The sequence below is a fragment of the Vulpes lagopus genome, chromosome 4, assembly GCF_018345385.1.
Source record: "Vulpes lagopus strain Blue_001 chromosome 4, ASM1834538v1, whole genome shotgun sequence".
Lineage (NCBI taxonomy): Eukaryota > Metazoa > Chordata > Mammalia > Carnivora > Canidae > Vulpes > Vulpes lagopus.
Genome location: NC_054827.1, coordinates 86,641,328 through 86,668,353, shown reverse-complemented (window position 1 = coordinate 86,668,353; position 27,026 = coordinate 86,641,328). Strand labels below are relative to the sequence as shown.

Below are 27,026 nucleotides of genomic sequence, written 5' to 3'. Positions count from 1 at the left end.
TAAATTGCTTGGTATAATGAGTTACCTGTATATGTTGAGTTATGTTTTTCATCAATTCTAGAAAATTTTCTAGAATTATCTTTTCAAGCAGACTTGTTTCATGCTATCTTCCTTATGGGACTCCATTCTCGTGATGGATGATTTCTGCCATCCATGCCTCTCAACTTGTTATATTTTCTTCTTCTTGTCTCTCTGGGCTGCATTTTTTTTTTAATCCTTTTTTTTTTTTTTTTAATTTATGATAGTCTCACACACACACACACACACACACAGAGAGAGAGAGAGAGAGAGAGAGAGAGAGAGGCAAAGACATAGACAGAGGGAGAAGCAGGCTCCATGCACCGGGAGCCTGATGTGGGACTCAATCCCGGGTCTCCAGGATCACGTCCTGGGCCAAAGGCAGGCGCTAAACCGCTGTGCCACCCAGGGATCCCTCTGGGCTGCATTTTAGGTCATTTCTTCAACTAGGTTTTCCAGTTTATTTAGTTCTCTCTCTTGTTATGTCTAATCTGTTTAACTCCTCTTTAAAAAATCCTTTTTTTTTGAGACTTCAACCATTGTCAGTTCATGACAACCATCAAATGTTTCTTGTAAAACCCTTTCATTTGTTCATTGTCTTTTACCCCTCATTTCCTACTCCTCTTCCTCACCCCAGGCAACTGTTCAAATGTGCTGCATGATGTATATCTTTTTGTTTGTATGTATTATTGCAAAATTTGTATTGTATTATTGTATTTTACAGAAGTAACAGTACGGAACAGATTGGAAATTTTTTGTGAAAAAAGGTCATTTACCAAAGACAGTGTGAGGAACATTGCTATAGAATGTTCCACCTTGTGGGTTTAGCTGATTGCTTTGTTTTGAAATCATCTAACTTGTCCCTCTGTGCTTGAATTTCCTGTAATATGCAGTTAGTTCTAAAAGCTTGGTTAAATTCAATTCAAGTTTAGTTTTGGGGGGCAGGAATATATTATATGTGATGTTGTATCTTCCACATGAGGCACATAATGTTTGGTTCTTCCACATTTATTGATGGTGAAATTGATCAGTGGAAGTCAGCATTTGCCTGTTCCCACCATTATAAAGTTACCTCCAACCTTTCATCTAACACTTTTAGCATACATTGATAACTATTGCCTAGTCTGTTAATTGCATGAAGGATTTCTAAAGATAATTTTTAAAATTGTAATATCCATCTGTATTTAGTAACTGGAATTCTTATCTAAAGAACTTTCCCTGAGCAGCTAGTTTATTATCCTAAAGTACATTTTGTAAATAAAAGGGAGGATAAATAATTGGCTCTTTTTCCTTAATGTATCAACTTTCAAAGATAAGGGGTTTTGACCTGGTAGCCCTCCAATGAGTCGTGTTATTTGTTTTTATTTTTAATATCACTACGATCTCTTGTTTTTTTAGCTATTTGATTTGTGTTCAGTCCTTTGTAGCCTACATTCATTGGATGTTTGGTTGTCCCTTTTTTTTTCTTTTTTTTGTCCCATTTAAGATAGTAGGAGCTCCTTCAACTAGGCTGCTATATCCTTTTAATTTTATCCTTTTAGTCACTGATAGATTCCTTTAAGGTGGCTCAGACTCATTTGGGAGTTCTTGGCACAGCTCAGAGGTTTACCTACTTTATTTATAAAACTAACTTTTTTTGTACCTCTCTCGTATGTTCATTTTCTATTTCTTTAACTCCTGCTCTTAGCTTATTAGTCTTCAATTTTTCTTCCATTCTGATAGAAGCATCTAAAGCTCTAAGCATTTGAAGTACCACTTTTGCTGAATCCCACAAGTATTTATATGAAGTATTTTTATTTGCAGTATATTTCATATTATTGTGTTATATATTTATATTATTTGGTATGTGATACAACTGTTTTTAGCTTTCAATTATGAACTCTTCTTTGTCTTATGTAACTTAAGTAACATGGGTACTTAGATAAGTGTTTTAAAATTTACAATACCATACGTATGTATGTTATGTTGTTAGAGTTGGTTTTCATGAATTATTGTACATTCTTCAAAGCAACTTGTTTGTGTCTGTTCCCTGATTATACTTCTTTGTATGCAGTTAGGTGGCATAATATTTATATGTTAGAGAATTAAATATACTATAATAACTTTTTATTTCCTAGGCATATAAGGATTAAATTCTGAATAAGTCTACAAGTAGGATGGACAGTTATTTTAAAGCAGCAGTCAGTGACTTGGACAAACTCCTTGATGATTTTGAACAGAATCCAGGTTTGTTGATTTTTAATTTTTGCTACTAATGGAATTTTTAAGTATCTGTGATTCGGTTATCTCAGATACAGAGTACTCTTAGCAAAATTTGATTTTGGTTGGGGTCACATGATTATATGGTATAAGCAGTTCACATTTTATTATATATTAGTCTATTCCTTTTTTTTTTTTTTTTTTTTTTTTTTAAATTCATGAGAGACAGAGAAAGAGAGGCAGAGGCACAGGCAGAGGGAGAAGCAGGCTCCAGGCAGGGAGCCTGACATGGGACTCAACCACGGGTCCCCAGGATCACGTCCTGAGCTGAAGGTGGTGCTAAACCACTGAGCCACCTGGGCTGCCCCTATATTAGTCTATTCTTATACTAAATAGAACCAATAGCCAGAAATAGAAGTAAAGAAACTAGAAGTTTTCTCTACAGGTACAAATTTAACTAAGAGAAAGACCTTTAAAATCAACAAATAAGCCAGCTAAAAAAACAACTTGAACACTTTACATAAATTGGTATTTCATTAATGTGAGAGATGTTGTTCCACTCATCTGATAATGAAGACTAGGAAACTAGAGAGAGAACCAAAATGTTATATTGTTTTTCAGCTCTTCCTTGGTCTGGATTTTATAGTGCAACTGAGTCATTTTGGGTGGAATTTCTATTACATTGTGACATCTGAAAAGTAAAAACTCCCAAGTAGTTTAAACAAAAATACTTTTGGAGGTTATTATCATTTTGTAAAAGAGTAGTCTTTATCTTTGTTCCAAACAAAAGTTTAGTTAATTTAGAAGACTTATAAAACATAATTATCTCTGTGATAATTTTGCTTTGACCTTCATGAATGACATTATATCTCTGTTTTAATTAGATGAACAAGACTGTCTTCAAGATGAGCAAAATGCATTTGGTTCTAACCACTGTTCAGTTTCTTCAGAGTTGGTTTCCTCACAACTGACTTCACTGCTACAGAAGGATCAACAATGCATTAATTGTTGTGCCTCATCAGAAACATGCTATGAAACAAATCAGATTTCCCCGAACAAAACACTCGAGGGACTAACTTCCATACAAAATGAAAAAAATGTAACAGGACTTGATCTCCTTTCTTCTGTGGATGGTGGCACTTCAGATGAAATCCAGCCTCTCTCTATAGGACGATGTAATAAACCTGTCTGTGATCTGATAAGCGACATGGGTAACTTAGTTCATGTAACTAATAGTGAAGAAGATATTAAACAGTTATTGCCAGATGATTTTAAGTCTAGTGCAGATTCTTTGATTGGATTGGATTTATCTTCAGTGTCAGAAAATCTGTGTGCTTCTCCAGCTGACCGTGGTAATAATACTGTCAGAGAGGAACAGAATGATGTCGACTCTGAATTACAAAATAGAGAAATCAGTGGAGCTGAAGAATTGGGTATAAAAGTAGATACAACAGCTTCAGATTCATGCAATTACAGTGGAAAAGAGAATTTAAAAGATCAAGAGATCTCTAATCAGTTAGAACCAGTTGTTGATTTTAACATGCCATCTGCTTTGACTCAACAAAGTTCCAAAATGTTTCATGCCAAAGACAACCTACAGCACAGGGACCAGCCATGTGTATTACAGAAAGCCAATAACTGTTTGGTAAAAGAGGAAGTAGATGTGGCAGTCATAGCTGCCACAGAATGTTTAAAAGAAAGAGACCACACAAGTGCTTTGCCTTGCAGTTTTCCAAAAAATGAGGATTTATACTTAAAGGATTCAAATGCAAAAGATGAAAATTTCAAATTACCTGACTTTTCCTTTCAGGAAGATAGGACTGCTGTATTTATAAAACAGGCTGCAAAAGAAGGCTCAAGAGATGTGGATCTTAAAGATAATCAAGATGTAATCCAAGATTCCTCTCCAACTCTACATGTTTCAGATGAAGAGATATACTCCTCACTGACTTGTCTTCCAGTACCTGGATCTTTGTGTGGATCATTAATTGAAAATAAAGCGCATGGTGATTGTTTACTACAGAATGAACATAAAGATAACATACAAGATGCAGTACATGAAGAAATACAGAAGAGTGTTATTCTGGGTGAGGAACCATTAAAGGAAAATGATCTTTTGAAACAGGAAAAATGTAAAAACATAAGTGAACAGGTAGGAGATAGAAAGGTAGAGTCCAACCAGATGATAATCAGAGTTGAGTCCTTGGATTACCCTGGTAACACAAATTCTTCTGCAGGTACAGAATCTCTGATGGAGCTTTCTGGGGCTAATGCACCAGAGTTTCCTGATTCTTGTGAAGGTTTCCCTTTGTCAAGCAATGATATCGATGGGCAAGACTTAGATTACTTTAATATTGATGAAGGCATGAAAAGTGGTGCATTAATTAGTGATGCTGAACTTGATGCCTTTCTGACTGAACAATATCTCCAGACTAATAACATAAAATCATTTGAAGAAAGTGCAAATGACTCAAAATCTCAAATGAATCAGATAGACATGAAAGGCCTAGATGATGGAAGCATCAATAATATATATTTCAATGCTGAAACAGGAGCTAATGGAGAAAGTCCTGGTATTAATATGATATGTGAAACAATTGATAAACAGAATACAACAGAAAATGGTGGCCTTTCTTTAGGGGAAAAAAATGCAATTCTGGTTGAACAAGGGTTATCTAACAGTAAATCTGAGATTACAAATGAATTATCAGTCTCTGATATTAGCAATCAGTCTATTCATGTTGGAGGGGCCAGACCAAAGCAATTGTTTAACATTCCATCAAGACCAAGAGGTTCAAAGGAACCAAATAAGCCAGATGTTCCAAATATGCCTGAAAGTGAGCCCAGCATAGCAAATACGATTGTTCCAACTACTTGTACTCCCGATGCTACAACTGATCCTCAGGTTAGCTTCAACTCTAATTACATCGACATAGAAAGTAATTTTGAAGGTGGATCCACTTTTGTAACTGTGAATGAAGAATCTCTACCTGCAAACACTTGCAAAGAAGGCCTTGTTTTGGGCCAGAAACAACCTACTTGGGTTCCTGATTCAGAAGCTCCAAACTGTATGAACTGCCAAGTCAAATTTACTTTCACAAAACGGCGACATCATTGCCGAGCATGTGGGAAAGTAAGTTAAAAAATCTTTGTCTTTTATTCTTTTGAAACATTATAAATGAAATTTAATGTGACAAAAGAAACTGATTAATAAATGATTGAAAGTTTTGGTTAGTTTAAAATCATTTTTCACCTAGATGGAAATATATAAAGCACTGTCATTTTATAGATTGCTTGAGGGTGTATAAATGTCACATTGTCATGAGTATGATGTACTGGGAAATGAGGAATGCTAATTACTAGTTTTTGTGAAATCTAAGAATATGTCTTCATCCCTCTAACATTGACACATGAGATATCCCAAATTCAGTCATATCTCCTTGTGTCATTGAATTAATTTCAAGACTCCCCTGCAGTTAGTGTTATAGTCTACATCTAGGGAAACACTGTGGGGAAAAGAAGCAAATTGACTGCCACAAGGTTCAGAATGCTGAAGCTGACCTTGATTGCATTCTGACTGTCTTGTCTGTAAACTCTAAGGGTATAGAAATAACATTGCATTTTTTTTTATTCAGCATTTTTCAGTATTATGTTGGTCTTACATCAACTCTTCTCTCTTTTAGAAAAATAATAGCATTCTACTTTTAAAAGTTTTGAATAAAGGACTACAGAAAGCTTTTAAATTATAAACTTATTCATTAAAGAAAATTTTTGTTATTTTCCAGTTAACAGGATTGATTTAAAGGAATTCTGGTCAGAGACTCAATTTTAAATTGCAGAAACTGCATTGAAGTAAAACAAATAAAAAATAATAATTTTAATAACTGTCTATGATTATGATGTAGAAAAATTATTTGTATAGTCAGAAAAATAGATATTGGGCCTCCTCTCCTCCTGCCTCCCATAGGTATAAACAAATTTGGTATTTTATTCTTTATAGGTATTTTGTGGTGTCTGTTGTAATAGGAAGTGTAAACTACAATATCTAGAAAAGGAAGCAAGAGTGTGTGTAGTCTGCTTTGAGACTATTAGTAAAGGTGAGTATTAACCTGACACATTTTCTTCCGGTAACTGAGTATATCATAAAGACAGTTGGATTGTGACAAAGATAAACTTCTTTATTTTCTTAAGGCCAGGACCTAGTGTTGACTTATCTGGTTTAGGTGGGACATCCCATGGCTTGGTTTCTCTTCTTTTTGTTCTACTCTCATAATTAATACTACCAATTTGGAAAGGAAACATTCAGTTTCTGGAGTGGCAGTTCATTAGCTTTTAACAGGTACCAAGTCCCTGAATGCTGCATTTCATCTCCCTATTTGTTTTGTCATCATCATTGTCATCTTTATCATCTTAATCTAAACTTTTATAGAATTCTTAATGATAAGTAGTATTCAGTGTTATAAATTAATAGCTTAAGGCAAAATAATAGTTCCCACCCTTTTGAAAATTATAACCTAAGATGGGAATACAAAATAAGGTAGTAATATTTATGGTTTTATAGATAAAATTCATAGGACTGTCATAGTATTAGCACATGTTTATCTTATATATGTTTTTCCCTTCTCCAGTTTTAGATTTAGTTTGTATGTATTTCACCTTATTTCTGGCTCCCTAGCTTAGCAATGATTATCAGTAATAATCATGGTGGTCTTACTTGTGTTCTCACAGTGTGTGTGTGTGTGTGTGTGTGTGTGTGTCTTTGTGTGTCTGTGTGTTGTACTGTGTTTTTCTTTCTCAAATACACATTTGCTCTTTTTTTTTGAGTACTTCTTGGCATTTTCAAAGATTTGTTGACACTTTAATTCCCAGCAAATATTACTTAGGACTTTTTAATATCAGACCTGTATAACTAGCTCAGGTGCTGCTTCCTGTTAGCCAGGAGAATAAATACCTGATAATAATTTATTTTTCTCTTTTGAATGAAGATAAATTTTTTCAGCAATTCTCCAAAAAGCTCTGATGTGAGTCTATTAGACTGAGGTAAGCTGCTTTTCTCCCTGCTGTTGACCTCTGCTCTGGAAGATAATAGAGTGTAAACTTTTTAAATTTCCATCTAACCAGCATTGTTTATGAAGAGGTTAGTTTAAGACTTTTTAGTTGTTTTTTCCTGTGCTGTTTCAGTAGCCTAGAAGCCAGCTGAGGCTGTTTAGACAGCCTGCTAGAATGAGAACAACATATGAGAGCAAGTTCCCGTATAATTCTCTTTTCCTACTTGAAAAAAAAGTAAAGTAGCCATGAAGATTTGAAACATTATTTGAGTTGACAGGTCAGATTTTTGGGTGAACATTAGAACAATTTGGACTATAAGATTCCAGAAAAGGAGAAAATATAGCCATTAAAGAGACTCAGTAGGATATTGAGATCATGCTTTGGTTTATCAAAGAAAATATCTTGAAATGAATTTGCTTATCTAGTTATCTGTTTTATTTATTCTGTTATGATATCTTATAGCATGTATTTTCACTTATGGTTCTATTTAACACTGATTTATACACCACAAGAAAACAAATACAAGTTATTTTAATATCAGCCTTACGGTTGAAGATGTTAGGAGTGATCATTTAAAATAATGTTATTAAAAAAAATAAAATAAAATAAATAAAAAATAAAATAATGTTATTAAATAAGATGCAAAAGATGGCTCAAGGGTTGTAAGACAAACTCCATGAAAGATTTGAAGAAAAGATAGTTTAATTAGAGATTATGGGTAATGAGGAAGTTGTGCTGAGATTATATAAGTTTGTGGAAAGCCTGCATGTGAGTGCCAATAGGTAGATTTGGACATTACTCAAAAGCAAGTTGGACATTATTCAAAACCTGGAGTAAGATTATGGATTTTATTTGGTGAGTTGAAGCCATTTCATGAGAGTGCTATGATTCAGTGGCATTTGAGGAGGATTACTTTAGCAGTGGCAACATTTAGAGCAGATTGGTTTGGAGAAAGGATGAAGGGAGAGCTATCAGTGCTGTTCCATGCCATTTGGATGAAAAATCATTCAGCAAAATTCAAGCAGTGTTTTGCATTTTGGAGCTCCAGCTGTGAACAGAATATACTCCTCTTCTCATGGAGCCTATGATCTCATGGAGTTTAGGAATGTCGGGAGAAATGGACAGTAAGCAAAGAGAATATCAGATGGTGATCCTAAGTGAAAGAGAGTGTAAGAGGGATAAATAGTAACAGATTAGTGGCAAGAGGTAGTATTTTTTTTAAGATTTCATTTATTATTCATGAAAGACAGAGAGAGGCAGAGACACAGGCAGAGGGAGAAGCAGGCTCCATGCAGGGAGCCCTATGTGGACTTAATCCCAGGACTCCAGGATCACGCCCTGAGCCCAAGGCAGACGCTCAACCCCTGAGCCACCCAGGTGTCCCAACAGGTAGTATTTTTTTTAATGGTGGGCAGAGTAAGGCTTTATGATAATATGACATGTGAGAAGTGAGAGAATAAAGCTATGTGAGTATTTATGGGAAGAACAGTGTAGGCAGAAAGAATAATAAAAGCAAAGCCTAAACTAGGGGGAGTGCTTGGCTTGTTGAAGAACCAGGAGGTCTGGGTGGCTGGATCATAATGAACAAGTGGGATTGTAATCTTGTAACAAGATGAGGTCAAGGAGCTGAGTGGGAAGGTAGAGGAAGTATGGATGTAGAGTACATAGGGTCTTGTGAGCACAACAATTGAAGTCTTCACTCCACTTGAGAAGCCATTTAAAGATTTTAAAGAGAAAAATAATGTGATAGGATTTATGTCCTAATGGAATCACTCTGAGCTATGTTAAAAATAGATTGTAGGAGTACAAGGACAAAAACAGAGACAGTCATATTAAATAACAGTTATTTTCTTTAGTAGATAAACATATGCCAAACATAATATTGAAATAACTAATTAGTAGCTTATACTGAAGTGGGGTGCTGCCACCTGGAGTAAGGACATTATCTTTGCCAAGTGCCACTTCTTTTTCTTGCTTAGCCATTGATTTCTTTCTCCTCACAACTTGAAAAATAGATAATTTATCATAATTTACTTTGAAGTTCAAAAGTATTTTAATATTTTTCCCCCTTTCTAGCTCAGGCATTTGAAAGGATGATGAGTCCAACTGGTTCTAATCTTAAATCTAATCATTTTGATGAAAGTGCCACCACCCAGCCTCTTCAGGAGACTCAAACATCCAGTATACCTTCACCTACAACTTTACCCATCTCAGCACTTAAACAACCAAATGTTGAAGGTAACTAGAAGAAAATGCTGTTTCTTAGACTAAAGATAATTTTTTAATGGAATTTCTAGTTTGATAGGGTCTAGTGAGGAAAGAGAGACCGGACTAGATATTACAAGGAATTTGGTACAGGGACTGCAGAGTATGTATGTTTGTTAGAAGATTGGAAGAGCAAACGGGGCATGTTCAAGCGACTCAGGGATACTAACCACAGTAAAAAACCACTACTTCTAGGGTTAGATGATGAAAGGTGAAGGGCAATAATCTAGAACTCAGTGCAGGAATACTAAGAGGTATTTGGCTCTTGGACCTGGGATTCAGGGTGTGACTGGTGTGATTTCTGGGAGAACACCAAGTGGCAAATGTTGGAACCATCAAGGGGGTTCATGGGGTTAGTGTTCAATTGAATGAAGGAGTGTTCCAGGCTTGATGTTAGGAATACTGAAAATTATAAGGCATGTACCTATATCTAGTGCTGCTGCTGCTGCAAGGATCCTGGCAGGAACTAGAACAGAATTCCTTCTCCTCCCACCTTCTACTCTCCCACCAATGCTATTGGCAGAACATGACCAGAGCCAACCAGCAAGGGGGTCTGGAAGTTGCACTTTCCAAACTTCACCCTTGCATCAAAGAGCACCTTATAGAAGACTGGGCTTGGGTTTGAGACGATAGGTAAATAACTGGTATATCTCCCTTTCTTTAAAAATCTGTTTCTGGAAAAAAAAAAAAATCTATTTCTGGGACACGTGGGTGGCTCAGTGGTTGAGCGTCTGCCTTCAGCCCAGGGCATGATCCTGGAGACCTAGGATCCAGTACTGGGATCAGGCTCCCTATTTGGAGCCTCCTTCTCCTTCTTCCTCTGTCTGTGTCTCTGCCTCTCTCTGTGTGTCTCTCATGAATAAATAAAATCATTTTTTTAAAAAAATCTATTTCTATACAAACAAAAAAACCCTGTTTCTATATATATATTTTACCATAATAAAAAAGCTCTTTACGGGATCCCTGGGTGGCTCAGCGGTTTGGCGCCTGCCTTCGGCCCAGGGCGTGATCCTGGAGATCCGGGTTCGAGTCCCACGTTGGGCTCCTTGCATGGAGCCTGCTTCTCCCTCTGCCTTGTCTCTGCCTCTCTCTCTCTCTCTCTCTCTCTCTCTCTCTCTCATGAATGAATAAATAAAATCTTAAAAAAAAAGGGGGGGGGCAGCCCTGGTGGCACAGAGGTTTAGTGCCACCTGCAGCCCAGGGCGTGATCCTGGAGACCCTGGATCGAGTCTCATGTCGGGCTCTCTGCATGGAGCCTGCTTCTCCCTCTACCTGTGTCTTTGCCTCTCATTCTCTCTGTGTGTCTCTATGAATAAATAAATAAAATCTTAAAAAAAAAAAAACTCTTTACATCTACTCAAAAATCTTTGGGTTCTCTGTTCTTTTTTATAATCTGTAGTTTAGGACGTTGAATAAAGCCTGTGTACTTTTTTTAAAAAAAGGTACGTTTGTGTTTGTTTGTTTATTTTAAAGTGTGAGAGAGTCAGAGGGGCGCGGTTAGAGGGAGAGAGAGAATCCTGAAGCAGATTTCCTGCTGAGTGTGAAGTCCAAGGTGGCTCTATCTCTGGACCCCAAGATCGTGACCTCAGCCAAAACCAAGAGTTGGCTGCTTCACTTATGGAGCCACCTCAGCACCCTAAGCCTGTGTAAAATTTTTAAGCACAAACTATTACTCTCTAACTTGTTAGAAAATAACTGTAAATGTCAGAGACAAATTCAGATACTTCTGAAAATTATTTTGGATTTCAGCTTCTCTCTTAATACAGCCATTTTCTGTTTGTCATTATAGCTTAGATAAGGAGATTCAGCATATATGGTTGTATGTTACAGCTCTAAAATGAAAAATCTTTAAAGATACTTACATGTTTTCTTACATTGACATCCTAAAGTATTAAATTATAAAAGCATTGCAAATACATGAAAGATATCTTATTTAGTATGTCTACCCATATTGCAAAAATTGTGTGTAATTCCAGTTTTCTCAGTGTTACCTGTATTATGTTCTGGAAGGTAGATGTTGATCCTTTGTTTTTTATATTGTTTTAAAACCATTTGGCAGCTATTTTCATAACCTTCCTCTGTGGATGCTTTGTAACAAAAGAGATCACGTATTTATGCTGATATCTAGTTATTTCCTCCAAATGTAGGAGGAAAATACTAATATTAGTAAGATTCAATACCCAACTATAAAAAAAATTATGCTTCTCTTATTAAGTAAATTAAAACTAAGAAATGACCTATTTTTTATTTTTTTATTTTTAATTTTTTAAAGATTTTATTTATTCATGAGAGACAGAGAGGCAGAGACACAGGCAGAGGGCGAAGTAGGCTTCATGCAGGGAACCTGATGTGGGACTCAATCCCCAGGCCCAGGGTTCACGCCCTGAGCCAAAGGCAGACGCTCAACCGCTGAGCCACCCAGGTGACCCAAGAAATGACCTCTTTTAAATAAAGAATTTTTTTAAATGCACAAGTGATCCTGTTTTATTTTTTAGATTTTTTATACTTTTTTCTGTTCTTCCCATGTTTTTCTTTGCTTATCTGCCATGCTCCAGTCTACATTTTTCCACCTTGTGCCTTAGTCTTTAAATTTCATTCATTCTTCACTTAGTGATACAGGCTTTAAATATGCCCCGACTGTCTTAAAGATATAACCTCTATTATCCACTCTTTCTCAGTATATGATTCCTAGGCTTACTCCTGCCTTTTGTATAAATTAGGAAAAAACTTCCATTCTGGGTAGCTGAATCACAAAAGGATATTTCTGTAGGCCTTTGCAGCCCTGAGAAGGCAGGTCTTCCCAATGGATAGCAAAAAGGTTTTTGAAAACATTTCCCAACTGATTTAGTATTAAATCATTGCAATATACCAAATTCAAGTACTACTTTACTTTTTAAACTGATTCTAGGATTAAGCTCCAAAGAACAGAAGAGAGTATGGTTCGCAGATGGTATACTGCCCAATGGTGAAGTTGCAGATACAACAAAGTTATCATCTGGAAGTAAAAGATGTTCTGAAGACGTTAGTCCTCTCTTACCTGATATGCCCTTGGTAAGGAAGCTAAAGAACGACCTGTTAATTTAATAACATTTTCTTTTAAATATATTTTGTAGTGTGATTATTAGAGTACTTATTTTTTAATGCTGTGAGCTTCCTAAAATGAGAAATATATGATGTAGTGAATATATTTTAGATTTTACCTTTTTAAATGTTGGTTTAAGGTAATGATTGTCAAAATAAAAAAATAAAATAAGGTAATAATTGTCAAACTCACTGGTCTCCGGACCCCTTTATGCTCTTAAAAGTTATTGAGAACTTCAAAGAGCTATAGATTATGTGGGTTATATCTAGTGATAATTACTGTATTAAAATTAAAATTGTGTGGGGTGTCTAGGTGGCTCAGTCAGTTGAGTATCCAGTTCTTGACCTCAGGGTTATGAGTTCAAGCCCTACATTTGGGCACAATGCTGGGCATGGAGCCTATTTAAAAACTAAATAAATAGACTTATTTGTTTAATTAAATTAAAATTGTGAAAAAATTAATTTAAGTTTGTTATATTCATGGAAATATTTATGAGACATTTCAAAACAAAGTTTAGTGAGAGGAATAATACCATTTTACATTTTTGCAAAATTCTTTGGTATCTGGCTTGATAAACAATTCTCACATCTGCTTCTACATTCAATCTGTTTTGATATGTTGTTTTTGGTTAAATTATATGAAGAAAATCTTAAGACCTCACTGACTCCCTTTATTAAAGTCTTGGCGACTTTAGAAAACACTGACTCACATTTTAAGAACCCTTGGTATAGGGAAATAGAACTGAGATTTAGTAATATAATTTGGGCTAATATTTGTTTAATGATTTTCAGACATTCAGTAAAATATCTGATAGTGGTATTTATGTTTGCATTTACACAAATGTTTTAGGTGTTAAATAAAAGGTATGTAATACAGAATCTAGCCCACTAAGAACTTTAATGGTAAAGTAGCAAAATATTCATAGAAACAAGTATTCAGACATGAAGTAGGAATGCTGTTATTCAGTAAACGTTTATTGAGCATCTACTCTGTGCCAGTTACCTGGTTTATCTTAGGTGTATGCATTAGACAAGATTGGTATATATCCTGCTCTGTTTCACATACCATATAAATGTATGTTGTTTGTCACTAATGGTTCATGAGCTAGAATTTCCAAATAGCCCTAATTATCACAAGTATGTTTCTTAGCTAGCATCTATCCTCAGTCGATATTTTAACAAAATGAAAGTTCTAAACAGCCTAGTAAATTTTACTTGAGTTCATAAATGCCTCTCGTTTAATACTAACTCAGATTTGGCCAGTAAAAGGGGGGGGGGGTGCTTTATTGAAACCAGCTTGAAGTATTGCTTATTGGTGATGACTGTTGAGGAATATACCTATCATTCTTGCTTCCCAGCCTTCTCCCCTGATCTCTCTCTTGCTACCTTTCCCTACACAAGACTTTTTGGCTGTTGTCAGGAGGAGAGCTGGGTTGAACTTAGTTTGCTTACTGTGTGATATGATACAGGATCCTGAAGTTCTCCTTGCCTCCTTTTTCTAGTCTATAACATTTTTTTTTTTTTTAAGATTTTACTTCTTTGTTCATGAGAGGCACAGAGACAGACAGAGAGAAGCAGAGGGAAAAGTAGGCTTTCTGCAAGGAGCCCGATGTGGGACTCAATCCCAGATCCCAGGATCACACCCTGAGCTGAAGGCAGATGCTCAACCACTGAGCCACCCAGGCATCCCTCTAGTCTATAAAATTAAAGTTATTAATACTACCTGAATATATCATATGATAAAGCTAAACTTTACTCTTCTGAATTTAAAGGAGCAAAATGGTACTATTTCTTGGCAAATGTGGCTTTTGAGGAATTTCTGAGCCTATTTTAGTTTTCTTTACTCTTATTACAATAGTATCTTTAGGGTACCTAGGTGCTCATTCAGTTAGGTGTCTGTCTTCAGCTCAGGTCATGACCCCAGGGCCCTGGGATTGAGTCCCACATCGGGCTTCCTGCTCGGTGGGGAGTCTGCTTCTCCCTCTACCCCTCCCTCCTGCTTGTGCACGTACATTCTCTCTCTCTGTCTCTCTTTCTGTCTCATACTCTCTCAAGTAAATAAAATCTTTTTTAAAAAAGTGTCTGGCTATAGAGCTCAGCATTTCATAGTTGAACAGAGAATATGAACTAATAGTTTTTTTTTAATTCCATATTTTACAGACAGTAAATACAGTGGATCATGCCCATTCTACTACAGTGGAAAAAGCAAACGATGAGATAGAAGATATTACAAGAAATGAGATAATTCAGAGTCCTATTTCTCAGGTTCCATCTGTGGAAAAACTGCCTACAAACACAGGAACTGAGGGGCTACCTACTTCTTGTTCTTTTACGCCAAATGATGATGTTTTTGCAGAAATTGAGGGACCACCTAGTCCTACTGGTGTCTTAGTTCCCAGCAATTTACCTGTTGCTGGTACTTCGGATTATAGGTTACTGTGTGGTATTGACAAGAATGTTTGCAATAAGATTAGTCTTCTACCTAATGATGAGGACAGTTTGCCACCTCTTCTGGTTGCATCTGGAGAAAAGGGATCAGGTAGGATAAGTTATTTAAATTTTAAAAAGAGGGTTTTTTTTTTTTCTTTTGAAAGAACATTGGTGAATTTTGTGATATATGAAATGTATTTTTTTAAGCTGAGGTGATTTGGTTGGACTATGTACCATGACATGTATCTTCAGCTTTTACAAAAAGTCTTATTATGTGAAACCAAATTCTAAAAAGATCTTTACTTTCGAGGTGAATGAATATGACTCATTGATTTCATCTTGAGTCCCTAATTTAGAATGAGGCAAAAGTTTAGTTTGACAGGGAAACTCATATACTTTAAAAAAATTCTTTTAAGATTTGTATTTATTTATTCATGAGAGACAGAGAGAGGCAAGGCAGAGACACAGGCAGAGGGAGAAGCAGGCTCCATGCAGGGAGCCCCATGTGGGACTCCATCTAGGATCTCGGGTCACACCCTGAGTGAAAGGCAGACGCTCAACCACTGAGCCACCCAGGGGTCCCTACACTTTTAATCCTGAAAATATTTCCATTGTATTAGAGTTTTGACTTATATCATTTTTTTCCCAGCCTCCTTGCTCTTTTTTTTTTTTTTTTAAAGGAACAAAGTGCCTAAAGAAGAGAGTACTGGATTGGACAGCAGAGCTAGGAATTTTAGTTCCTCCTCTGCTACTTATTAATACATCTGTGACTTGAAGCATGTTTTTTAATCTCTTTGGGCTTCAGTTTCCTATGTAAAAGATGAGAGCCTATTTGATCTCTAAGGTCCTTCCAAGTTGGAGATTCTGTGGCTAGCTCCCACTTCAGAGTAGTTCTCTAGGATACATCCTTGTCACCCCTGGCATTAGGCTGCATTCTGCAACCTGAAATTATTATGTTCTGTGCATGATAATATAGGAATTAAGCTTAGGATATTTGTTCTGTCACTGGGAGCTATCTCATGAGCCTAGTTATAGTGGCAGAAATGCCTTCAGTCCTATACTTTGCATGCCATACGTATTTTCCTGTTGGTTGTTAAGATCTTTCTTTGACACTTGGTCACTGACAAAGGGCATATGGTAGCAAGCAGTATATACAACTTGAGTCTAGATTACTTTAAGAGTTGTGAATTTCAGAATTTATAATTGGAGTAGCTTGCAGTCTGGAATCCACTTTACAAAAAATGTTTGTTTTAAAGTTGTATAGGGACTAAAATTGTATAAATATGCTATTTAATCAATATATCTTCTATAACTATATAATATTTCAGAATTTATATGTATTACAATTTAATATCTTTATATAAGTAGGAAAGTAAAAATGAGTATATAATAGTTGTCCAGAGTATTGACTGATTTTTATGAAATAGATTTGCTTTTGTTATTAAATTTTATCAAGCCATTGGTAGATTTATAAATCTTTTCTTTATTGTAAGCATATTTAACAGGAAGTCATATCCTAACTAATATGTTACTTTCATGATTTATTGCCTGTAGTAGAGGAACACCCGTCTCATGAGCAGATCATTTTGCTTCTTGAAGGCAAAAGTTTTCATCCTGTTACATTTGTCCTAAATGCTAATCTACTGGTGAATGTCAAGTTAGTATTTTGTAAGTAATGATTGATTTTTCTTTGCCTAAGTGGTGTGTAGGATTTCTGAATTTAATTAAATTTTGACTGGCAGCCATGAAAAGTAAGCAGCACTGGATGCTGATTTATCAGCCACGTATGAATATAGGTTTTGCAAATTTATATTCATTGGGACTTGAAAGCTTAAAGATTTTTACTAGTATCCTTCAAGTTCAGTCCTAGGTTATGGTTATGGGCTCCTAGCTGTACCTGATGCTTATGATACAGTGCACTGTATTGCATATACCTTTTAGATAAATTGAAATTTGGTAATTAAACAAGAATCCTGATTCAGTAGCAATAAAGACAGTTTTAAAGTAAGTGACATGTGACCTAATTAAAAGTAAGGAAGTAAATAATCCTCAGTACTCATCAATCTCTCAGCTTTACATTCTCTGAAACAAACTTGATTCTTACCCACTACGTTTCAGCATATTAATGCATCTTTTAGTTTATTTTTATTTTAGTGTTATTTATTGACTCCATAAGATAGTCTTTCATCCTTTCTCTTTTTTACATTAATCTTATATGAATCAGTTTCAAGCTTTTTTGTGAAGAGAATTTTAGGAAAATAAGGAATTTGAAAAGTTGTGCTTCATACAAAGGACAACTATATTAGTTTCTCTGGTTCTTAGACGTTGACATTTATAGTTGTATGCTTTTATCGCTTCAGATTCCTCAGACAAATATTGGTACTTCTCAACCAATGGATTGCATGGCTTGGGACAGGCAGAAATTATTATTCTGTTACTATGTTTGCCAAATGAAGATACTATCCCAAAGGACATCTTCAAACTGTTTATCACCATCTATAAGGATGCTCTGAAAGGTGTAGCATTTTATTTTGAACTATGCAGACTGGGAAATGGATAAATTAAAGTCATTTATGCTTTTGGCTATGCTAACTGTATTAAAGATTTAATTTGTGAATAGATTGCTGATTTCTTAAAAGATTTTAGTCGTTATTTTCAGTCTCCTTAAATCTAGCATTTTATGTAATTACTATCTTACAGTTTTTTTAATTTTAAAAATGGAAATATATTTGCTGCCTTGATTTTTTTTTATACTTGTCTATATACGTATCTTTATAAGATTGAGGTGGACATGATGAATTTTCACATGGTCATGCAGTAAAGGGAAAAATTTAAAACCACCCATGGTTAGAACAATTTTCAAATTTTTGTTCACCATTTCCAACTTCCAGGAATAACTGAGCTTTGTGCATACAAGTTACTCAATAGATGCTTCTTCAAGAGTAGAAATAAAAAAAATTCCATATCGCTGTTAAGAAAGTTTATACTGAGACATTCAAACTCAGAATGCCTTTTAAAACAACTTAAAATCTTTTTTATTCATGATTTTATTTCCAGGAAAATACATAGAAAATTTGGACAATATTACTTTTACTGAGAGTTTTCTCAGTAGCAAGGATCATGGAGGATTTCTGTTTATTACACCGACTTTTCAGAAACTTGATGATCTGCTATTACCAAGTAATCCTTTTCTTTGTGGAATTCTTATTCAGAAGCTAGAGATTCCCTGGGCAAAGGTTTTTCCTATGCGTTTAATGTTGAGATTGGGTGCAGAATATAAAGGTAAGTTTTAGAATAATAAGTTAAATCACATAGGATTTATGTACTATATTTATATGTACTAAATATAAAATAAGAATTTCAGGGATATCATTAAAATCAAAATTGATTTAAGGGGTCTGTTTTTGTTCTGATATACTTTTAAAATTCTAAGATAGAATTTTACCAAATAAGTTGACTAGACAGTCTTGGTATGTCACGGAGGTTCTAGATGTTCATAATTATATTAACTTACCTTAAATTTTTTTTTAAATTTCAGAACAAAATATTGAAACATTGGAAAGTTTTCTTAAAAGCTCATATTATAGGGAGTTCATTTTGTTGTTTCTTACATTTTAAGAAGGTAAATGATTTCTCCTCTGAATTAGTGTACATCATAAAAGCCAGATATGAATGATTGTGAATAATGGTCCCAGTTTATGGTTATTTCTAAGTCAAAATCATTTTTAGTGTTAAAATTTTTGAATTCCCACCCTTTTTCCCTGACTTTTTTCAAGAAATTATTTATTGCATGTAAAGTGTATCTAATGAAGTTTTAGGCATTTGATTCTAATATAATTAAATAGGTATTTTCTTGGAGGAAAATGTAGGGGATTTACAAAATATTTCAAAATGGACAAATTCAATGAAAGAGATATAAATCTATTTGGCAAATTTATTAAACTCTTTGATTTTGGAGGAGCAGTCTTTACCATTTAGGATTGGTTTATTTAAGATTTATTTAATTTTTTGGAAGATTTTATTTATTTATTCATGAGAGACACAGAGAGAGAGAGAGAGAAAGAGAGAGAGGCATAGACACAGGCAGAGGGAGAAGCAGGCTCCATGCAGGGAGCCCAGTGTAGGACTCCATCCTGGGACCCCAGGATCACACACCCTGGGCCGAAGGCGGCGCTAAACCACTGAGCCACCCAGGCATCCCAAGATTTATTTATTTATTTTAGGGGGCATTAAGAGCACATGTGAGCCAGGGGAGGGGCAGAGGGAGACAGAGAATCTTAAGCAGACTTCCCACTGAGGGTAGAGCCTGGCTCAGGACTTGATCTCAACCATGAGATCATGACCTGAGTTGAAACCAAGAGTTGGACACTTAACCAACTGAGCCACCCAGGCAGCCCACCATTTTAGGATTTAAATATGTAATGCTGTTGTGTAAGAAGTGTCAAAATTTTTCATCTCAGGTGTTTTAAAGGGTAAACTACAGAGCTTAAGAAAGTTTATTTTGCGTTGTTTCATCCATTCAGCCTGATATTTTGCCTCTGCTAAAAATTTTTTGAATCCTATTTTTATGGAAAGTTAGGTCAAAAATAATCTTAAGTCATTATGGAACATGTAATTAGGTCAAAAATAATCTTAAGTCATCATGGAACATATAAAGTTTGACCGGTATTTTGGTCAGTATCACTTCTAGATACTAAATCTGTTTTTCTCACACACGAAGAAGGAGAATCATGAAGCAACTTTTTTTTTTTTTTAATTTTTATTTATTTATGATAGTCACAGAGAGATAGAGAGAGAGGCAGAGACACAGGCAGAGGGAGAAGCAGGCTCCATGCACCGGGAGCCCGACGTGGGATTCGATCCTGGGTCTCCAGGATCGCGCCCTGGGCCAAAGGCAGGCGCCAAACCACTGCGCCACCCAGGGATCCCATCATGAAGCAACTTATGGGACTTCTTAAAAGATCACAGGGGTTGGAGCTGCAAAGCTAGGATAGCTGTTGAGTGACCATGAGGATAATAATCACCAGTTATACAGGTTTTTCCCACCATTCAAAAGTAAAACATTCCTGTGAAACCTTTTGTAAGCCAAAATGGCTTTTAATTCAAAGAAACCATTACCATGTCTTTTTTGTTGTTGTTTAAAGATTTATTTATTTATTTATTTGGGGAGGGGGGAGCGGGGGGGGGCACAAGCAGACTCTGCACTGAGAGTGGAGCCTGATCCAGGGCTCAATCTCATGCCCTGCATCAAAATCAAGAGCCGAATGCTCAAACAACTGTGCCACCCAAGCACCCCAACCATTACAATTTCCTAAACACAAAAATCTGTTTCATATTTCAGTTAGTGAAAACAGGTCTTTTTTAAAAGCAAAGTAGTTAAAGCAAATTTTTGGTTGCGGGGAAACCTGTACATAGAAGTTAATTAGGCTTAGCTGTTTTTTGAGTTCATTGTGTACTGCTGGATTTGAAATATACTGACATTTTGATGTTATTGGTGCCCATGCCTCTAGATATGAACTTGGAGGTGTGATATGTGTATATGTATTTGTTAGAGATAATGGATATATAGAAGATTTAATGACAAAAGTTAGAGACCCAAAATTAAAAACTGAAAGTAGTGGTCTGAAATTAGTAATGTTCAAGTGGGGATTATCTACACTTGCGTTGAGACTATTTGGAATAGCATTCACTATTGGATTAGATCATTTATAAGGGGGACGCCTGGTGGCTCGGCGGTTGCGCATCTGCCTTTAGCTGAGAGCTGAGGTTGTGATCCCAGGGTCCTGGAATCGAGTCCCACATTGGGCTCCCCATGGGGAACCTGCTTCTCCCTTTGCCTGTGTCTCTGCCCCTCTCTCTGTGTCTCTCTCATGAATAAAATTTTTTTAAAAAAATCTTTTAAAAAAGAGATTTATAAGGTCTCTTTATAACTCTGACAGAGTATCTTTCTAAGTTATAACCTTTCGAAAATACTGTTTCAAATAAAATGACCTCAATCAAGTTGTTAAGGATGCTCCTTCATTCATAATAGATGGAGTAAAAAGGCACCATTTATCTTAATCATATCTATTATTTTAATATTTTTTATCACTAATGTCTTTTTTTTTTTTTTTTTACAATCTGCACCCTCTGTCCTCTAAATAATGTAGTTATCCTCTTAAAAACTAAAAAATAGGGGCTCCTGGGTGGCTCAGTCAGTTAAGCATCTGACTTTGGTTCCAGTCGTGATCTCAGGGTCCTGGGATTGAGCCCCATATTGGCCTCCTGGAAGGGAGTCTGCCTCTTTCTCTGCTCCTCCACTCCTCGCCCACTTGTGCTCTCTGACTCTCAATAAATTTTAAAAAATTCTTAGAAAACAAAACAAAACTAAAAAATATGTTGGTAATAACAAAGATGTGAGTTACTATGACTTAAATTTTAAAAATAGATCATGTTATGTAATGTATTTTCTTAGAATTTTAAGGAAGTATATTGATATAAAAGGTATGAGAGAGGTTTGTTTGCTTAATGACCTAGGCTGAGAACTGAAGTGTAGAAAGCCTTCTGCTTTTTATCATTATAGAAATGTCTTACCTTCCTCTTTCCACCTTTTCTTCCAGAAGCCCTTGTACATTTTCAACCAAATACTTTTTCCTTTTTAGTGAATAATATTTATAGAAAGAGAAAGAAATATTTAAAGAAAGAGAAAAGTAGTCAGGTGATAGACTCCATGTTCGTTCTATTTCTCTACATTGCCTTCTCTCTCTTTTTTTTTATATCAACAGTGGTATTTATTTAATAATTTTCAGAATATAAGCTGCATAGCTTTTTAGAATAAAAAATGATATAACTCAGGTACATGCTTTAGGACACTTGGTTAAACAACAAGCAATCTGTGTCTTTGATGACCACCTCAAAAATGTGGCAAACTTCACAGTGTAACTTGAAAACAGATGTGGAGATAGACAGTTAAACATCATGGCATATTGTCTACAAAAGAACATTCTGACAACTTAAATAGAACACAGCACACAATTTTAAGTATTCAAGCAGTGTTTTCTGGCCACGTAAAAACTGTCTAAAAACCTTTTATCATGCTGACCCAAGAACTATAAAAGTTTACTTACCGTCTGTAAATTAATACAATTGAGCATTCCTTAAAAATCTTGAATTCTTCATATTTCTCTTTAAATTCTCAGAACTTTATAGAGTTCTATCCAGTTACTGTAATTTTCCAGCCATTATCATTTTCTGGGAACACCATATATAATGAAAAGATTAAGTGCTTTGGAATCAAGCAAGCCTAATTTCAAATCTATTTCACTGGTTATTAACTTAGTTACCATAAGCAAGTTTAATAATCTCTATGTCTTTACTCTCCCATCAGTAAAGTAGGAATAGCCTTATTTGCCTCACTGGGTTGTTTTAGGGCTTAAATAAGATCATGTATGTAAAGTTCCCAGTTCAGTGTAGTATCCAGTAAATATACACTGTAGATTAATGTATCTTTCATTTTCCCCAAATGATTATTAGGTGGTATTTATCCATAATGTTTGAGAAATGAGAATTAAAAGTAATAAATTCAAGACTTTTTGGGTTTTTATTGAAAGTAACCAGTTTTCCTTTCTTGTGTATAGCATATCCTGCTCCTCTAACGAGTATCAGAGGTCGGAAACCTCTTTTTGGAGAAATAGGACACACTATTATGAACTTGCTTGTTGTGAGTAATCAAACTATTAAGTGTTTTTACATTGTTACTTTAAAATTTTATTTAGGATATTTTACATATAATTTATTTATATGTAAATAAATTATATTTATAACAATAAATTTACATTTATTTAGCATATTTTCCTATTTTGATTTGGTATAATGTAAGTTCATTTATAATATAAATCTATTTAGCATAAGTGGGCTCTGTTTTAAGTAAATTGCTTTTTAGGACACATCTTCTAATTTATGTGTACCTGATTGTAATTATCATTTGATTCATTCTGCTGCGGTGTTTTCACATTTAGGTAATGTGAAATCTGCACAGTTGTAGTGTCAGTAAAAGTGTGTTGGTATACTAAGTTAGTTAGTTTGGTGATTTTGAGCAAATTGTAGCCCAGGTTTCCTCATTTGTAATAGGAAGAATTGAATTAAATAATCTCAGGTTCCCTTCTACCTACCTCTTTTTTCTGTAATTGTTTTATCTATAACCATAGAAAAGTATTTGAGTGGACTTTCATTTATACAGGTTTACTGAGAAGACTTATTTTGGAAGATCTGTAATTAGAAAGAGATTACCCCCAGATAGTACAGAATTTTTCCTGAGAATGATATTCTTTATTTCTATTGTGGAGTAGTTGGAAGGATTAGTTGTTTTTTTCAATTGATACTGCTTTCTGGGTGGCATTTTGATAGTTATGTATCTACCACAAGTCTTAAAATGATGGACACTCTTAAAAAAGGATTTAATGAGTAGATAAAATGCTAATGGATAATTTAAGGCTTATGGAAATATCATTATTTTATATGTAGGACCTTCGGAATTACCAGTATACCTTGCATAATATAGATCAGCTATTGATTCATATGGAAATGGGGAAGAGCTGCATAAAAATACCTCGGAAAAAATACAATGATGTAAGTTTAACTTCTTCATGCAGATTTTAAAGATAACTATTGAACATTAGATTTCTTTAAGATGTGTTAAATTGGGCAGCCCGGGTGGCTCAGCGGTTTAGCACTGCCTTCAGCCCAGGGTGTGATCCTGGAGACCCAGGATCGAGTCCCATGTCGGGCTCCCTTTTATTAATGGACAAAATAAAAAATAAAAAAATAAGGTATGTTAAATTTATTTTGAATCAGACCATCTAATACATAATGGCAAGAAATATTTTTGAAATTTTAGTTTTCTAATAAGGGACTTGTTTTTTGTTTTTTATTTTTTTAAAATGTTATTTATTCATGAGAGACAGAGAGAGAGAGAGAGAGAGGCAGAGACATAGGCAGAGGGAGAAGCAGGCCCCAGTGGAGATGCCGACGTGGGACTCGATCCCAGGACCCCGGGATCATGCCCCGAGCCAAAAGCAGGAGCTCAATCCCTGAGCCACCCAGGAGAGCCAAGGGACTTGTTTTAATCCTGTTTTTACAACTTTTTCTTTACCATTTTATCTATTAATTGAGGTGATTTTTATCTTAAAACATATGTTTCCATCACATTCTTAGAGTTGTCCAGACCAGAGCTTGATAATTATGAAGCAGGCCAGAAATGTGGCCCTTTGAATGATTGTAACTAATAAAGAAATAACATGTTAGTAGTGTTTCTAAATAAGTATTGGTTTTTTTCCAGGTAATGAAGGTTATAAATTCTTCTAATGAGCATGTCATTAGCATTGGAGCCAGTTTTAGTACTGAAGCAGATTCTCACTTAGTCTGTGTACAAAATGATGGCATTTATCAAACACAGGCCAACAGTGCTACTGGCCATCCTAGGAAAGGTAAGTGTTGATTCCTAGTATTAATCTGTAAAACTACCTCAATATATGGAATTCCTTTCAAAGGGGAAATACATATATTTTTTACTTATTTGCTAAATTGATGGTAATAATATAGTATGCTTTAAAATTTTAGCTAAACAGATTAAAAATAGCTTCTAATTTGTTTTTGTTTTTTTTCCCTTGGGCTACATTAGGTTTAAAGACTTGAACACTGTGTTTATCTTGGTATCTTCAGGTTTAATTTATCCCATATGATGGGACTCATATTTTCAGTAATTTCTCTCTGGAATGAGGTGTTTGTCACTTTTGTTTGCCCTCTGTTCTAACTCCTTTTAGGAGAGTATAGTCTGGATAAGGATGAAGAATGATTTATAAAACTATAAGTGGTTGGGGATCTAGAAATGGTAAAGATGGTGGAGTAGCATATGTGAGTAACATTACTCTCAATTCTGGCTGAATGGCTTCAGTGACTACTGTGATTGCCAAATCCTTGCAATAGAGGGCCTAACAAATTGAAAGTTAAGTGGAGATGAGTATTCATAAAATTAATACATTTTAAAATAACACTTAAAATAGTCTGACATCCTGGCTGCTAATAAAATAGCAGCCTTTGATTATAAGGGTATAATATATACTTACATGCTAAGTTTGGAAAATATGTTTTAAAAAGTAACAAAAGAAAAATATGGCCTTTATGGACATTTAAATATATTTCCTGCTTATATTAGTATATATCTATTAAGTAGATGGTTTTTATTTGGATATTTACACTTTTGTATTTTTCTAACTTATGTCATTAATACTTTTGTTATTAAAATGTAACAACTATTTAATATTTGTTTGTTGAATAAGTATATGTATTATGAAATTTGAAAGGTATAAGTGGAAAATCTCCTTTCCTTCCTGGATGCTGAGGCTACCCTTTTCTCTCCCTACAGGCAACCAAAACCAATGTTATCAGTTTTTTGTATATCCTTTCAGAAACATTTTTGCTTACAGGAATATGCAAGCAAACACACATTTTTCTACTTTTTAATTTTTATTTTTATGTATTTTTTTAATTTTTAGGATTTCTTCCACTTTTTTAAACAAGTCCTAACATGCATTCCATTCTTGCTTTTTCTTTTAATACACCTTGGAGATGATTCTGTTAGTATAAAAAGAACTTCTGCATTCTACATAACTTTTCACTTTATATGTGTACATCATTTAATTGTCTCTTACTTAACGGACATAGTTGTTACCAGTTCTTGTTTATTTATAAAATTGAACTGTGAAACCTTGTATATATATGTGCCATTAATTCCTGGTTGTAGAATTGGTGTGTCAAATGATATGTGTATTTATAATTTTAATAGGTAATTATCAAGTTGTCTTCCATAGAAGTTTCTCTGATTTGTGCTTTTTTACCAATGATGGATATTTGATTTCCCATACTCTCACTGGCACAAGTACAAATATTTTAAGTAGTACAATGGCCATCAATTATTATATACAAACATTATATAGCCTTTATGCAATATTTTATCTTAATTTGGTTTAGTTTGGGGGTTTTTTTTATTAGCTTTCTAATATAAGTGGTATGGGCATGGCATTTATCAAGTAGTTAAGTGTACCATGCTCCACATTATACATTTAACAAATATATAGCATTTTAAAAAGGCAAGTTAAAACATAAATGTATTTTTCTGATCAGTGACAGGTGCAAGTTTTGTGGTATTCAACGGAGCTCTAAAAACATCTTCAGGATTTCTTGCTAAGTCCAGCATAGTTGAAGGTATGAGTTTCATCTTTAGGATTGTTTTAATGTAAAGATGTTTTCCATTTACTTTTAAAATGTATTTGATACTTTAAAAGAACATAGGTAAGTTACAAAGCACAGTACCACAAACTTAAGTGAAATCCTTACCCAGGGGCAGCCCAAGTGGCTCAGCAGTTTAGCGCTGCCTTCAGCCCAGGGCCTGATCCTGGGGACCCGGGATCGAGTCCCACGTCAGGCTCCCTGCATGGAGCCTGCTTCTCCCTCTGCCTGTGTCTCCGCCTCTCTCTCTCTCTTACTTTCTCTGTGTCTGTCATGAATAAATAAAATCTTTAAAAAAGAAAAAAATCTTACCCAGCTCAAAAACTAAAACATGACCTATATTTGGGTCTGTGTTAAGCATGGCAACTCTGCCATAACCTGCTCTTCCTGCCTGTACAGAGCCTACAAGTCAGTCTGAGGTGAGAGCTTACGGTATTTCTTTAGCATGCACACACCCTGAGCATGTACACAGTATTGTACATGTGTGTGGCTTCCTAAATTCCCAAAAGTATGTTAAAGCTTTTCAAAGCCCTTATGGACATCTCATTCCTCAGCTTTTCCTTTTAAGTATTTGGTTGGCCTATTTACGTCTACTATAATCTGCTGCCACAGGTAGCTGAGATGTTAATTATTGGGTTTTGATTGTTTTTGACAGATGCACCCTGAGAAAAGACTTTTGCACTAGGCAAAATACTCAACAAGGCAAAAAATGATAATTC

General features: G+C 35.0%; 1 protein-coding gene across 5 annotated transcripts in view; it reads left to right on the top strand.

Annotated features, from left to right (window-relative positions):
- The window catches only part of ZFYVE16 (zinc finger FYVE-type containing 16), a 52,394-nt gene that overhangs the window by 13,913 nt on the left and 11,455 nt on the right, over positions 1 to 27,026 (top strand). For 4 of the 5 annotated variants that reach the window (XM_041752370.1, XM_041752371.1, XM_041752369.1 and 1 more), the window contains 13 exons: positions 2,136 to 2,244; positions 3,102 to 5,350; positions 6,218 to 6,314; positions 9,343 to 9,504; positions 12,440 to 12,582; positions 14,773 to 15,151; positions 16,597 to 16,710; positions 17,403 to 17,558; positions 18,100 to 18,324; positions 22,659 to 22,741; positions 23,545 to 23,649; positions 24,359 to 24,506; positions 26,203 to 26,283. In XM_041752370.1, the coding sequence (XP_041608304.1) occupies positions 2,175 to 2,244; positions 3,102 to 5,350; positions 6,218 to 6,314; positions 9,343 to 9,504; positions 12,440 to 12,582; positions 14,773 to 15,151; positions 16,597 to 16,710; positions 17,403 to 17,558; positions 18,100 to 18,324; positions 22,659 to 22,741; positions 23,545 to 23,649; positions 24,359 to 24,506; positions 26,203 to 26,283 (4,012 nt within the window). In that variant the 5' untranslated portion in view covers positions 2,136 to 2,174. The remainder of the gene's footprint in view (positions 1 to 2,135; positions 2,245 to 3,101; positions 5,351 to 6,217; positions 6,315 to 9,342; positions 9,505 to 12,439; positions 12,583 to 14,772; positions 15,152 to 16,596; positions 16,711 to 17,402; positions 17,559 to 18,099; positions 18,325 to 22,658; positions 22,742 to 23,544; positions 23,650 to 24,358; positions 24,507 to 26,202; positions 26,284 to 27,026) is intronic. The other variant, XM_041752372.1, reaches the window with a different exon arrangement.